Genomic DNA, 16,590 nt, shown 5'->3' on the forward strand with positions numbered 1-16,590 from the left:
TACCATGTATCATGTTATCCCCATTTAACACATCAAGTTAATTTGTTTCAATATTATTGGAATGTCTCCCCTTGAGGGTTGAAACCGTGAAACATTCTTTGGCAAAACATAGGATAACCATCACCCATTGTTTTCTACTTTATCATTTTAGTTGTTTTTCTTTGTCTTTGTGGGGTCCGGAAAGAGTAATTTTTCAATTAACGCCTGGCTTCATCTCCTCTCCTAGATCATCCCGGGTCCGACTAATTAGCGTCACAAATCAATTAGGCACGCGAGCCGAATGTACAGTAACGCCTCTTTCCCTATAACCAGTCCTATGGGCGTCTGTCATCAATTGCTGCGCTGTTTACCGCATTCTTTTCAACTTACAGCACGCGCTTGCTAACGTAGTTATAGATGTTACCAAGAATTCATTCGTGATACTAAGAATATTCCAACCAACCCTTATATACTTTGATGGCGCTGAAGATGCTCATCTATGATGATATCATGGGTTCATAAGATATGTTCCATAATTTTGTCACTGGTTACAAACTGGAGCTTGTCATGAAGTGACGTAGGTCATAGATTCGAGGTAAAGCGACGCCTGGTGACTGGGGCGCTGTCAAAGGCTTAGTACAGACTAAATAGGAAGATGGAAGTCCTGCAAAATTAACCACCGAGTGTAGGACTTCAATTCTCGCTTGTCGTTCTCGAACTGTTAAGTCTCTAGCAATACGAGACTTATGGAACATATCTTATAAACTTATGATGCTATTTTTACCACTTTATTATCGCTACAAAGTGTACAAAGAATATGTTACCAGAGAATAAAGCTACGTCCCAATATTCTTAGTAATACGAATGAATTCCAGTAAATGGATTAAAAATGAGGAGAAAAATGCGGGATCCAGTCATAATACAAATGGAAACATAATTGTATCGCGTTGACCTTGGCCTTTTTTGGGGCTTGCTGTCTTTTAATCGATACTTAATCGATAAAGCGCGGTGATGGATGAAAAAGGTGTAATTTTGAAGTATATACAAGCTCACTTACCTCTACTGTCATATCGCTTCGACCGTCGCCACTTCCGAGCTGTAAATAGAACAAAAGTAATTATTTACAAAGTTAGTTCCCACATTTTAGTTTACATGAAATATGATAACCCTATATTGCGTAAGTATGGGACCCGAATGGGCTTATGAACCTGGACATCATCATCTATCTTTCATTTATGTGTATTTTTTTAAACTAATTGAAAACCAAAACTATACTGCAATTATCACTTGACGTCTTGAAAGACTTATCTTAGGAAATCCATATAGCCTACCACAGGTTCTCGGTTACAAACACATCATATCGATACCCGTGGTTTAAATATAGAACCACTTACAACCCTCAAAATATTCCGGCACGTGCCTCGCATATGGCCACGCTCTAATAATACCCCAGATAAGTGGGCTCACTCTCTTTCTCTTAAACAAACTTAAACATTGCGTAGCCCAGTTATTTCAACGCGCATAGCGTCTCTGAAGAGTGTACCTTCTTTCAAAACGGACCGACGAGACAAATGAATTATTCAAACGCAGTAGTGTCAGCTGTCTGGCAAAGACATTACTCTTAACGTTAGGTGTCTCAGGACATAAACTTGAAGAAAAAGATTAGTTAAGAGCCTCTCTTCAAATTATAGGCCTTACTATAAGGAAAACCGACCAATTTCATAAGCATCGTTACATAATTTCTTTTTTCTTTCAGCTTATTCTATCATATGTTAATGCATAGGCCCCTGTACAGTTTGATATAAATAATATCATAAACCTATTAAACTCTTCATAAGTATAACGCTACAGTATCGGCGTTGTTCAAAATAAAATAAGACTTCCATGCCATCTTTGATTAAACATTTCTCTTCTAAACCGGAACAGAATAGTGGCATGGCCTTCTGTTAGTTCATGCTTTGGTCGAGCAGGATTAGGGCTAAAGATGGAGATTTAGATCATTGGGTTATGGTTTCTGCTTCAGACAAATTCACCACAACACGACGCCCCTATGCGAGACACTCATACCAGGAATCGTACGCCTAGAAAGTTTTCTTTCGACTTATACTTATGGAGAATCATATAAGGTTATGTTTAATATTTCTAGATATTTTCTAGGGGGTGAAGTTTAATTAATGTTTCCCTATTTCGCGTATACGTCAGACTTGGATTACTGTTATTACGATGGCGTTTATTACAAAGCGCTACGCGTTGAAGTTCACACGAAAGGTTATTTAATAGTTCGCGTTCGGAACTACAAACCGAAACGACCGGTTCCTACAAATATAATATGTCCGAACGTAGATATTCAAAAGTCGGAACGCATCGCAATGCTCAGTTTTTGAAGTTTACGAGACGTAATTTAGGTTTTTTGCGGTTCAGTTTCACTCATAGTATAGAATTAGGCGTAAACCCTGTAACGGAAGTTGAAGTGGTGGGGAGATCATGGAAATATTCTAATAGTTTGTTTCCTTTTGATAAAAGATGTTATTCAGCGGGGAGGTTTAAATTTTAGAGATGAAACTTCAGCTTTTACTGTCAGATTTCGTCTACGCCTACTCACACTCACTACAACTTTCACACGTGACCTTTTAAGGCAGAAGGAGTCGAAGATCGAATGCAGTTTTGTGACCTTCTTGACCCTAAGTCGTATTCACATGGTAATAGTTTATACAGACTTTTCTAATCGTTCAGGGTTAGATAACAGATATCAATAAATGTTTCGGTATGAACAAGACTTAATCGTTTCTAGAATTATTTTATATTCAAGGGACTTCTTATTCTTAACCTTTTTGACTTTTTATTCCTCCATTCGTTAAAAGTTTTCCCCGAGTTTCTTCCACCTTAAAAACAATTTAAAAACATTTTCTCTCATTTCTTGGTATAAGATGAGATGACTTAACACAGGATACACGCGCTTCGCTAAGCCTAAATAGTATTTTTGCCACATTTTTCGGGCTAACGGGGCCGCGATGACATTCTGGGTCTGTACTCCGAAAGAATTCTAATGAATATTTCGTCGAAGTCTAGAGGCGCGAAAAAGTTCATAAATGGTTCCCACCTACTAGTTAACTGTAGCTTTTTTTTCTATCTTTCAAGATGGCTTAGTTCGCAAATGAACCATTTGTAACGTAACTTACGTAAATCAATTTCCTATTTTCCTTAGTTCTAAGGAAACTTCGGTTCGATTTTCCAAGGAAACTCCTTAGAAATTAAGACTGACTCAAATGGGATATGCCAAGGGGTCGGCCACTAACATAAAATTGAGCGTTCGAATGAAATTACAGAAACTTTGGGATGGTTTCGAAATAATCTCTAACAAAATAGCAAAATCTTCGAAGAAAAGAGGAAATATTTGGATAAATCAGAAAATCATTCAAGAAATCAGGAAATCATTCAAGAAATCTTTGAAGAATTCAGGAAATCTTTGGAAGAAACTGACGAAATCAAGGAATCATATGCATTATTAAAGATAAACAATTATATTAACGAATTACCCAATAAACCCAAATTATAAAACCAAGATGATAGATAGTAACTAATAATTTCTTTGATAATGTCCGACTAGCTCCATAATTACAAGTCGTTAATAGTTGAAATTTTGAAGTTCGAATTGAGTGAGGAGTAGTGAACCACCTCACTCTTAGACTGAACTTTATCAACGTCATAAAGTGATTAACTCCTAAGGTTGGCGGGAAAGTATACGGTTTGGTTATATATTAGGCGCCTACAAAGTTCAATATTATCGGAGGACTGAGTTAGCTATATAACTCTCGGGAGCATAATACTAAATGATTACTTGTATTTCAGTGGCCGATATATTTACAGGAGAAACGTGTGGCCATTTGGCCGGGGCACTTTTCAGAGTTGAACCAGCGAAGAAAACCAGAGGGGATCGATTTAAGGCGAAGGTCTGAGGAACCTGTTAACTCCAGCTGGCGATATATTTCACCGAAAACCAAGCTCTCGCGCGAACCTTAATGAGTAAACTTCAGCAAACAGAACATAAATCTATATAGGTTTGCTTGTCCGTTAGCCCATAGCTAATAAACTTTCTCAACCAGGAACCGATACTTTAGCTATACGGTCTACCTACGTCTTACGTCTTGTATAATTGTTGTTGACTTTATTACGTTCACACCTTAGATACCCCCTTCCATCCCTTAAAATGTTGTAATTAAAACCTGCTTTATTTGATAAAAGTCTAGGTGGAAGAAAATTATTGACAGGTAAACATAGAGAGAAACAAATTACGACAAGTTAATAATACTAACAATGAAATAGATCGTAGCACCCAAGACGTTTGCCACTTTAATTCAATTTACTTCCCTGATTTTCTAAAGTAATTTTCCCTGATTGTCCAGAGTAATTTTCCCTGATTGTCCAGAGTAATTTTCCCTGATTTTCTAAAAAAAATTTCCCTGATTTTCTAAAAAAAAATTCCCTGATTTTCTAAAGTAATTTTCCCTGATTTTCTAAAAAAAATTCCCTGATTTTCTAAAGTAATTTTCCCTGATTTTCTAAAAAATTTCCCTGATTTTCTAAAGTAATTTTCCCTGATTTTCTAAAAAAAATTTCCCTGATTTTCTAAAGTAATTTTCCTTGATTTTCTAAAAAATATTTCCCTGATTTTCTAAAGTAATTTTCCCTGATTGTCTAAAATAATATTCCCTGATTGTCTAAAATAATATTCCCTGATTGTCTAAAATAATATTCCCTGATTATCTAAAATAATATTCCCTGTATAGTAAATCCTTACTAAGTTAGTTGCCGATTTTATTTTAAGTTAAATTTTGTTTGGTTTGGGAGAGCTTTATTTAAGGCATAGACTACCGACTGAAAAATAGCCCATGAACTTACATTAGTATATCGGAGAGAGACTGGAGATCCTTCCTTAGTAAAAGAAAGTGAAGAAGTGATTTATTTTTTACAAAAATTTCAAGGTGTGTACAGTTGACGATTTTGGGGTTAGAAAAGGGTGGGGATTTTCCACGACAGGGTTCGAACAGTAGGATTATCGATTGAGTTGAAAACATGCTATCCTACTGCTCACCCTGGGGCATTACCCTTTTCTTTACAAAGTTTTCCATTTTAACATTCTTTAGAATTTATATTTTTTCTTTTTTGTACTGATATTTTTTAGGGTTTTTTTGCAATTTCTATTTTATACAACAACTTTTTAGTAACAATTTAAGTAGCAATTTTAATAAGTAAGAAATTTAGTAACAAATTTTATAAGTAAGAAATTAAGTAACAAATTTTATAAGTAAGAAATTAAGTAACAAATTTTTATAAGTAAGAAATTAAGTAACAAAATCAATTTAGTTAAGAAAATAATTAACACTCCCCGCGTAATATTGACTAATATTACTAAATAACATTTTATTTTCTCCTTTTTTTTTTTTAATTTATCTCTAAGTTATACAACAATTGTATAGGACGTCTAATTGTATTTCCATTACTTGTGCGAAGTTCGCAAGATCTGATTTTATTATCTCTGCCTAATTTAATTTCCGTTACAACACCTAGTTTCCATACGTGTTTTGGCACTTTATCTTGGTGAATCAACATTACATCGCCTAACTTAACCTCGCTTTGTTTATTTTTAGCGCAATTGTGGTGCGCTGATCGCAATTCCATTAAATATTCGTGCCTCCATCTTCTCCAGAAGGTCTCTATCAATTGTTCCCTATATCTAATTCTTTTAACCATTTCTCTTTGAGTTTCCGGAGCCTTGACCAGTTTTAAATTTTGAGGGGGTAAACAAGTAATTCTTTTGCCGGTTAAAAAGTGCGCCGGTGTGAGTGGGGAGGGTTCATCAATGTTGTTAAAAACGTAGGTTAAGGGTCGTGAATTTATAGCGGCTTCCGCCTCTACCAGAATAGTTTCCATTTCCGAAAATTTAAGCATGGCTTTTCCCAAAACCTTTTTTAGTATTGTTTTTGTTGACCGAACTAGTCTTTCCCAATAGCCTCCATGCCAGGCCGCCCTTTCCACTATGAATTTCCATGTGATTCCTTTTGCACTAAAAAATTCCAATAGCTCTTTTCCATTTAATTTATCCCAAATAAGGTTTAAGTCTTGGCTACCCTTTTTAAAGGTTAGAGCGTTGTCAGAGTAAATTACTTCTGGTATTCCCCTCCTTCCCATCATTCTTTTAAAAGCCATTATGAAATCTTCAGTTGTTAATGTTTGAACTAGCTCAAGGTGCACAGCACGAGTTACAGCGCAAGTGAATAAGCATATGTAGGTTTTCTCAGTGTTTTTGTTTGTGTTATTTCTTATGTAAAGCGGACCGGCAAAGTCCACGCCTATTACTGAAAAGCTTTGAGTTTGTTCAATCCTATCCGAGGGAAGAGGGGCAGTTGGGGCTTTCCCAGCCTTAGCTAGATCCTTTTTGCATGTTACGCAGTTTTTGATGGTTGTTTTTGCTACCTGTCGCGCGGCTATTATCCAGTATTGTTCCCTTGCTTGAGTTACGGTACTTTGGACCCCACTATGCATTACCAACCTATGACATCTATCCATAATCAGTGATGTAAATCTATTTTTGTTTAAGATTATAGGGTGTTGTTCCCTATAGGTTAGAACTTTTGATTCTGTTAGCCTGCCTCCCACACAAATTAATCCTTCCCCATTGAGTATAGGGTTGAGAGACACTAATTTTGATGATTCGGGGATAGGATTACCGTTTTGGATAGCAGCCCATTCTATTCCAAATTCATTTTTTTGAATATGTTTTATCCAGTTAATTTCCGCTCTAGCCATTTCTTGGGCCGTTATAGGTCCTGTAATTTTTATTTTGTTCTTAGCGCGCTCTAATACCCTGTAGAGGTATGCAGTGACCCGTAATAGCTTGCAAATGGTTCCATAATTATTTATGTTAATTAAGTTGTTTAGATTTCCTTTCTCCTGAGATCTAATAGTCAAGTTAATAATTTTTCTTTTTTCTGGTTCTATGGACTCGGGGCTAAATTCCAATTCTATATTTTTATCTTGGGGCCAATTTAATTTAGGCTCCTTTAACCATTGTGGCCCTTCCCACCAGACTTTACTTTGAGCCAATTTTTCCACTGTCACTCCCCTAGTGGGTAGGTCCGCCGGGTTTTGAACTCCGGGCCAATGTGACCAATTGTTTGGTTTGGATAACTCTTGAATTTCTTTTACACGGTTTGACACAAAAGGTTTCCATGTGTCAGATTTTCCCTTTATCCAATGTAAAGCTATTGTGGAGTCTGTCCACATGAAAATCGTTGTGTTTTTATCGCTAAATTCCTCCTTGACGTAATTAACTAACCTAGCGCCTAAGAGGCATCCCATTAATTCCAGCCTAGGTAGTGTTAGTGTTGATTCTTTTAGGGGGGCTACCCTAGCCTTGGCAGTGATTAATGCTGTACCAACTTTTCCTGATTTTAATTCAAATCTTACATAAATAACCGTAGCATAAGCCCCTTGACTAGCATCGCAGAATCCATGTAATTCTTGAGATACAATATCGTCCTGGCTAACTCCGTAATAATGTCTTGGGATTGAGATATTACGTAATTTTGGCAATTCAAGAGTCCATTTGCTGAAGTCTTCAGCCAAGTTTGGGGGTAAGGCTTCATCCCAACCTAATTTTAATTTCCATAGTTCTTGCAAAAGCATTTTTGCTCTAATTGTGTAAGCCGAGAGTAGGCCGACAGGGTCGAAAATTTGCGCTACGGTACTTAAAACTTCTCGTTTACAGATTTTTCCGGTTTTAATTAACTCAAATATTTTTGTTAAGTCAAAGGAAAAGGTATCGGTACCCGTGTTCCATCTTAATCCCAGAACCTTTAGAGTTTCAGGCTCCGTTCCTCCTTCAAATAAGGCTATTTCGTTTTTGTCATTATTTTCTAGCATTCTGTGATCGCTATCTGCCCATTTTTTCCTTAATTCTATAGAATTTGTTTGCCATTTACGAAGGCGCATACTAGCCTTTGACATGAGGTCCATAGCCCCTGTAGATAATTTGAAAGCCTTCTCTACACTATCATCCCCACTAGTCAGGTCATCGACGTATAGGTCATTGTCTAACATTTTTACTACCTTAGGATCAGCGTCGGGGGTGTTTTTAATGTGATGTTTAATTGTAGCTGTTAAAATGTGGGGGGAAGAAGTTATGCCAAAGGGTAATCGTGCAAATCTTAACTCTATAAATTGGTTCATTTGGATTTTTCCAGTGCTATCCTGTACGACCCACAAAAATCTAACCGAGTCCCTTTCTTCCTCGTGTAAGGCTATCATTAAAAATGCCTTTTCAATGTCAGCGATAAACGCTACTAAATGTTTTCTGAACCTAATTAATAATAGAAGCAATTCTGGAGTTAAGTTTTCGCCTGGGTCTAGGCAGTCGTTCAACGACGGAACCCCTTTTGCGTGGGAGGAGCCATCGTTGACCACTCTTAGTTTTGTTGTTTTGACTTCTGGTCTTATTACTGCTTGATGGGGTAAATAATAAGTGCCCGGTTTTTCGATACTTGGAAATGGGACCTTTTCTATTATACCTAGTTTTAATTGCTCGTCTATAACTTTTTTATAGTCCGAAAACAATATGGGATCATTCATGAATCTTTTATTTAAAGCTATAGCCCTTTTTGTAGCTACCTCCTTGTTGTTGGGTAAGACCCCTTTTTCAGTTTTCCAAGGAAATTGCACGTGGTACCTCCCTTCTATTTTTTCAATTTTTAAATCTAAATTTTCTGCGTTTTGATCTTGATTTTGTTTACAATTTCCGTCTAAAATTCCAAGACTTTCTAAATCCCAGAAACCCTTTACTATGGTTTTTAATTTACTTACTCCTATTCCCATGGATATAATTGAACATTCTAGTAATTCTGAGTTTCTTCCTTCTCTTGGCCCTTGGATAGCCCATCCTAGCATTGTTTCAATAGCCACTAATTTATGTCCAAATCTTTCTGATTTTCCCGTTGCAACTTCCCAGTAAAAATCTCCTCCAATCAAGAATTCTATGCTAGAGCTACAAGCTAGATTCCCATTAATCTGATCTGCCAATTGCCATCCCTTTAAGTTAATAAAATGTTCTACTTCCGCGCTGTTGTATGATGTTATAGTTTTGCAAATGTATGGGACTTCTAGCGCTGTTATTTCCACCCTTTTGTTTGGATTTTGTGTGTTTTGCAAGACGAGTTTTATTTGTCTACGTTTTTCTTGGACTGGGATTTCGCTACCAAAATGATAAATTTCTACTACCTGCTCTCCAATTATAGGTAATTTTAGTTGTTCAACTATGTTATTTGTTACAAAACTAGCCTGAGCTCCGGGATCCAAGAGACCTCTAATATTTTTATTTTCGTTAGTGTTAGGATTTAAAGCTATGGCTCGAGCTGTTTGTAATAACACCGTTCTCTCACTAGTTACTGACATGGTTTGGCACCCAGAAACAATGCTTTCTGGCGTTGGAGACGATTGGGTTTTAATTATGTTAACCTCATTTTTATCACATAAAGCAAAACTATGTCCTTTTCCACATTTTTTACAAATTTTGATATGTGATGGACATATTTCTGCAGAATGATTTTGCCTAAGGCAAGTAAAACATCTTCCTTGATCCCTTACTATTTTTTGTTTTTGTTCTAAGTTGAATTTTGTGCAATTGGGGGATCTATGGACACTATCCTGGCAGAAGATGCAGTAAATGTTATCAGAGGGGTTTCTTTGATAATTAAATTTGGGATAATTATTTTGATGATAATTTTTGGGGTAGTTATTTTGATAAGTTCTTGGGTTATTGTTAAACCTTATCCCCGTATTCAAAACCTGCGCTGAAGATCTAGGCCTAAAAGAATTACTTTCGTTTTTTGGTTTAAATTGAGACCCATCCATTTTGGGTTTGGGGTTTCCTGGCGTAGCTCCTAGAAGTCTCGCAGATTCTCTATTTTCCAATTCTTTCTTAATAAATTCTAACAAAAAGTTAACATTCCATCTACGTTCTTCGTTTAATTCCCTAGAATATTGTAGCCTAAAATCCTCGGGGAGACTTTTTAAGATAGAGGCACAAAAGGCGTTTCCCTTAGCTGAAGTATCTACGTTTAATGCTTTTAAGCTGCGAATGTTGATTTCACAAGTGTTATAGTGGTTTCTTAGTGCCTTTAAATTGTTTGAATCATTAAGTGGTTTTAATCCTAAATCTAACAAAGCATTTGTATGACTTAAAATTGCAAAATCCGGATTTCCAAATTGGTTAATCAAAATTGTTACTGCTTCATCATAAGCCTCATCAGACGCGAAAAGTCCTTCTATAGCCATTTTGGCTTCTCCTTCTAAGTAAGATTTCAAATAATTGAATTTTTCTACCTTTTGAAGTTCTTCTTTGTTGTGTACAGCTGCCTTGAATTGGTTCCAAAACGATGACCACTGGGTGAGATCGCCGTTGTATTTCGCCATGATGAGTTTTGGTAGTTTAGTTGTTTCCGCTGTTCTTGATTGAATAGATCCTCCCCCGTGGTTTCCAAGAACGCTGAGGTTGGTATTAGATCCCGATATTGACGGTGCATTTGAAGTGGTTTGTATTCCTTGGTTACGTATTTTTTTTAATTTTCGATTAGTCCGATTTTTAATAAGTATCAAGTCCTCGCGGTATTGTTGAGCAGCTTTCACTTGACTTTCCGCTTCCGAGGTCGAATCCATTAATTTAATTATTTTTTCTTCCAGTTGAATTAGATCTTGTTCTTTTTGTTCTACGCACGCCAGTGCATCTTCCAAATCATCCTCATCGGGTGATTCTTCTTTTAACAGCTTTTCCAAAGCCGTGATTAGTTTAGTAGTTAAAGTTCTTACAGCTTTCCTAGTTGCTTTTAGGTTTTCTAATTCCTTTTTCTTTGCCGAGGAACCGCTTGCTCCCGCTTCTTCGCCATCTCCAGCCATTTTGATTGAGTTATTTTTTTTTTTTCGATTACTAATTTACGTTTATTTTAGGGGATGTGGTTTAATCCCGGGTTGACACGCACCATATAGTAAATCCTTACTAAGTTAGTTGCCGATTTTATTTTAAGTTAAATTTTGTTTGGTTTGGGAGAGCTTTATTTAAGGCATAGACTACCGACTGAAAAATAGCCCATGAACTTACATTAGTATATCGGAGAGAGACTGGAGATCCTTCCTTAGTAAAAGAAAGTGAAGAAGTGATTTATTTTTTACAAAAATTTCAAGGTGTGTACAGTTGACGATTTTGGGGTTAGAAAAGGGTGGGGATTTTCCACGACAGGGTTCGAACAGTAGGATTATCGATTGAGTTGAAAACATGCTATCCTACTGCTCACCCTGGGGCATTACCCTTTTCTTTACAAAGTTTTCCATTTTAACATTCTTTAGAATTTATATTTTTTCTTTTTTGTACTGATATTTTTTAGGGTTTTTTTGCAATTTCTATTTTATACAACAACTTTTTAGTAACAATTTAAGTAGCAATTTTAATAAGTAAGAAATTTAGTAACAAATTTTATAAGTAAGAAATTAAGTAACAAATTTTATAAGTAAGAAATTAAGTAACAAATTTTTATAAGTAAGAAATTAAGTAACAAAATCAATTTAGTTAAGAAAATAATTAACACCCTGATTATCTAAAATAATATTCCCTGATTATCTAAAATAATATTCCCTGATTATCTAAAATAATTCTCCCTGATTATCTAAAGTAATTTTCCCTGACCTTGTTTATTGAATTTAATCGAACCAATTTCCATTATGTTTATGACAATTGCCTAAATTTTCCCTGACATTCCACACCCAATTTCAAAATACCTGTGTGACAACCTGCAATTTGAAAATGAAAACTCTAAAGTAGCCGTGACTTTTCTCGCCATCAAACTTAGCGCTATAGTTTTCGTAGACACGTTTTTGGGCCAATTTCTAATGTCCTTTAATGAACTTGAAACAATTTTTTTACACCCGGTGGGTGTCAGAAACGTTTAAAAACCGCTAGCATTAAATAATAAATTTACGCAACCCACGTAGGTATATAATTTTTCTAACAAGTAGCTTGACTTCAAATGGTCTAAGGTCCATGCTCGGTTCTGAATATTAATTATACTTTTTAATCCCTCCTTTTACACGAAAATATTTCCTATTCGGTACCTCTAAAATAGTTTTTCTGAGGGGCTACAAAGCATAGGCATTTCATTTATGCTCAGGGGTAGGTCAAACGAGCGCTTTTGCGCTCGACAACCCATTTGTCATGTCCGATATCACCGATACAAAAGCCAGATAACCCCCAAGGCGTCCTACAGCAGCACCCAGGCCTAGCTAGACGACGCGCGGTTAATCCCAGAAAGATATTGTGTATATTTGAAATTCCTAGAGTGTCTCCCAACTAGGACTCTGCCTTAGAATAAATCGGCTCAATTTTAATCGTAAATCCTCGAAACTGAAACAATAAATAACTATTAAGGTCTTACTACACCATAAGGACATAAGATATGTTCCATAATAAGTTTGTCGTACTGGTTACAAACTGGAGTTTGTCATGAAGTGAGTGAGATAGGTCATAGATTTGAGATAAAGCGACGCCTGGTGAGGCGCTGTCAAAGGCTTAGTTGAGACTAAATAGGAACTAGATGCATGGACTGCAGAATTAACCACCGAGTGTAGTAAGAGTTGGTGTGTATATTGGTCCGTATCTTTCATCCACGTATTCCTATAATATTCGGACCATTTTTATCGTAATCCTCGATATTCGATCTACAAATTAAGCCCTTTTAAAAGGAATTTGAGCCGCTCAAAAATTAGTTACAAAATTTTGAAGAAAAAGTGTTCGCATTTAGAATCGTTCACATTTACCAGTACCAAACCTAGTCAATTCTCGCTTGTCGTTCTCGAACTAGCTCGAGTTGTAAGTCTCTCTCTATCTAGCATTGCGAATTATAGGTCGTGTCATACTTATGGAACATATCTTATAAATTTATGACTATATACCAATAACCAGGGTGCTCAAAAATAAATGAGCATGAGATAAGCTTATTACTTATTTTAAACCGCGAAACGTTTTTCTTTGATAATTTTCGTTTAAGCGCAAGTTCAAGGGTGTCAGGCCTCATCTGGAAGGGAATTGGTATAGTATAGAAAGCTAGGGTACCAGTTAGGGCCTCTCTTTTCACAAAAAAGCTGGAGCGAACAAGCAATTTTAATCACTAAGCAGAGCGTCCGCTTCTAGACAAAAGAATCACGTTTTCGACGCTTTACCTTCAACTCTTATTAACTATCAGACGCTTCTCTTGGAAAAAGAAAAATAAAGAAACTGGGGCTCGAAATGAAAAGACCTATTCATTCAGTTAAAATTGTATTTGTTAGTAGTAATTGCGCTGCGGTAAAGGTTGATCTCCAAATTGGATTTGTATAAATCACGCGTCTTGCATACAGAAACTAGCTTTGGGAACGCGATCTTATTGTCAACGCCGCATTATTCCTTAACTATAAGTAAAAATAGAAGTGAAACTACCCCATTGTTTCGCCAAAAATATTCTTTAAAGGTCGACTGAGCCAAGTCCAAGTAAGTTCAAGAGGCCGGCGGACCCCAACTTGGCTTTGTATTGAAAAGAGGACTAGCGAAGGACCCCAACTTGGCTTTGGTTTAAAAAGAGGACTAACGAAGGACCCCAACTTGGCTTTGGTTAAAAAAGTGGACTAACGAAGGACCCCAACTTGGCTTTGGTTAAAAAAGTGGACTAACGAAGGACCCCAACTTGGCTTTGGTTAAAAAAGTGGACTAACGAAGGACCCCAACTTGGCTTTGGTTACAAAAATGGACTAACGAAGGACCCCAACTTGGCTTTGGTTTAAAAAGAGGACTAACGAAGGACCCCAACTTGGCTTTGGTTTAAAAAGAGGACTAACGAAGGACCCCAACTTGACTTTGGTTTAAAAAGAGGACTAACGAAGGACCCCAACTTGGGTTTGCATTAAAAACACGACCAACGACGGACCCCAACTTGGCTTTAGCTTGAAAAGAGGACTAACGAAGTACCCCAACTTGGCTTTACCTTAAAAAAGAGGACGTAAAACGGACCCCAACTTGGCTTTACCTTAAAAAGAGGATGAAGAACGAAAGGACAAATGGAATTTTATAAAATGGATCTAGGGAATGTCCCTCATTGTAATGCATCAACTTCATGCCTCGATAAGACATGATACAAGACCATTGACGTTTTAAATACCGTTTGAATACAAGGTTGAGGTACCAAGGAGGAATCTTAAATCAAAATTTACCTTGGGTCGGCTACCGCACCTGTCTAAAATGAATAATGAACATAACGTAACGGGAGAGTTTATCTGGACCAGACATGTTTGAATACGGACACGATGGTACCTCCCAACACATTATATCCCGGTTAAAAAGATTGTTAAAATGCATCCAAAAAAAACCAAGAGTACAAAAGATTTTCAGAGATCCGACCCCTGTTGTTATATACCTTATCTTCATATCGACTACACCCATGAACTTTAGTAAAACAGGCGCATGAAATTGACTCACATGCCAGTGTTAAAGGAAAGATGCACTCTGGGGATTTTTAATTCACATTCAAAAGAGCATATATGAAATAATGAATATTTCAAAAATTGGAACGATGTATTCATCTATAAATTAAAAAGATAATGACGACATACGGATGTAAAACCGTATTGGACAAATCTGTCAGGTTGCTGGTTGTCCAATAGAATCTTCTATAGACCAATACGAATATTACATTCAGGGAAACAAACTTCCAGGGGCACGCCTTTATAGTGGATAATTTGAATCATGTCAGGAGACACCGCTACAGGCATGACCGAGTTGGCTAGCCTCTCAGATGCAGTGAGCTTGGGCTGCCTCTAGTGTTGTCTTGCGGCGACAGGGAAATTATCCAGTATGTAGGCGTGCCCCTGGAAGTTTGTTTCTCTGTAGGTAATATTCGTATTGATTTATAGCCCTCTTGTCGTCATCTTAACAGAGGTTTTAACGTGTAGAAACCAAGGCTTAATTGCTAGTATCATATTTAATATTGTAGATGGATACATGAATCCAATTTGAAATATTCTTTATTTTATAAGATTTTTAAAATAAAGGACGATAAAATTCTACCTGGAAATTTTCCTTTAATAGCTCGTGTTTTTATTTTTTTATATAAAAAATAATTAACTTTAAATTTTGAGAAAATTGTCCACGAGAAAGGTTCTTTTTTGAAAAAAATGAATAAAAAGGGGTCATTAAAATGTGGGTATACGTGTAGCGAATAAAGTTTACTTTTCTTACGAAACTTGAAAGAATTTCGTATTATTATTTAGGTAACTGCATCCCACAAATTGGTTTTTCTTTTGTGAACAGATTTTTATCGAGACAATAGAGCGCGTATAATTTCAGTCTTGTTTGGTTAAATTGGCGTTTAGGGTGCGTGGATAATTGAAACGAATAATCTCAAGGATATGCTTGTCTACGAGCTAGGCGAAATTATAAAACGCTTAAGTATACCGGAATATGTAAATTAGATAGCTCAATCTACAACACTACTTCAAAGGGTTATATACCGACCCCATTATACATATATATATAATTTTTTAAATAATCGGTATAATAAAGTATAATTATCACTACTTCACACCTTGAGTGTGAGGAAAAACGACGACTATACAGAAAATTATTTAATTACAAGATGATTATGCTAATTATCTTTAGGTAATTACCTTACATCCTTGGTTGAAATTATTTTTTTGTTGTCTGGCACGTCGTGAAGTTTTTCACTTAACCGAAAGGCTCGAATAACTTATATTAAAACGCAATTAAAATAAAACAGCTTATGATACTAGCAACTCGGTAAAGGCAAGAAGTGATATCTAGTTTATTAGGGAGAAGGATAAGATGCCGAAGTATTCGCGCGCCATAGTCCCAGTCCCCCTTTCAAAATACAAGGGGGGACGTAAAAGGAGGCCTGGCTATTTCGCAGCCTCTCCTCAGTCGGAAAATATGACTGTAATTTTCGTCATTCGCGTCGAGCTGACGTGAGTTTTCTAAAACCAATGAGATGCTTGTTGTAATTTAGTGGCGGGAATTAACTCCGGACCTACTATACGTTTGGACTGGAGATAAAGCTAGAAATGTGGCGAATTTATACCATTACCTTCTCCCTAATAAACTAGATATCACTTCTTGGTTGTAGTGCCACGATTTAATTTATTTTAATGAATTCCTATTTCTCTGTAAGATATTCATGTGTTCTTAGGTCGTATATAGGTTCTCGATTTAACAAGCCTCAAAAAAATATACACATTGTAAACTACATATATATTTTTTTCTTGGCAATTCGATTATATAAGGTCTATACAGACCACCTTTCAATCAAAATTCTGCACGCACATAGAAAGGTCAAAACCCCGAAACGAAACCACATTTGAGGCCCTTATACCGCCAACCAGTGAGGCCCCCTATACATTTGAGGCTTTCCGACACCTAATCCTTTTAGCGCCGAGCAGTGCCGGTTTGATCAACAAGTTAGTAATAGTACCATAAGAAATGGAGAAATGGTATTATGAAATGGTGGTGACGCCTCTTTATCCCGCGGT

At 36.5% G+C, this 16,590-nt stretch overlaps 1 protein-coding gene across 4 annotated transcripts in view; it reads right to left on the minus strand.

Moving 5' to 3' along the window:
* The window catches only part of Mp (collagen XV/XVIII-type protein multiplexin), a 96,598-nt gene that overhangs the window by 9,716 nt on the left and 70,292 nt on the right, over positions 1 to 16,590 (minus strand). For all 4 annotated transcript variants that reach the window (XM_089845538.1, XM_089845536.1, XM_089845537.1 and 1 more), the window contains exon 7: positions 1,037 to 1,075. In XM_089845538.1, coding sequence (XP_089701664.1) covers positions 1,037 to 1,075 — 39 coding nt within the window. The remainder of the gene's footprint in view (positions 1 to 1,036; positions 1,076 to 16,590) is intronic.

The sequence above is a fragment of the Phalangium opilio genome, unplaced genomic scaffold (genome assembly GCF_054372755.1).
Source record: "Phalangium opilio isolate 3A_F unplaced genomic scaffold, DU_Popi_V2 ptg000079l_1, whole genome shotgun sequence".
NCBI lineage: Eukaryota > Metazoa > Arthropoda > Arachnida > Opiliones > Phalangiidae > Phalangium > Phalangium opilio.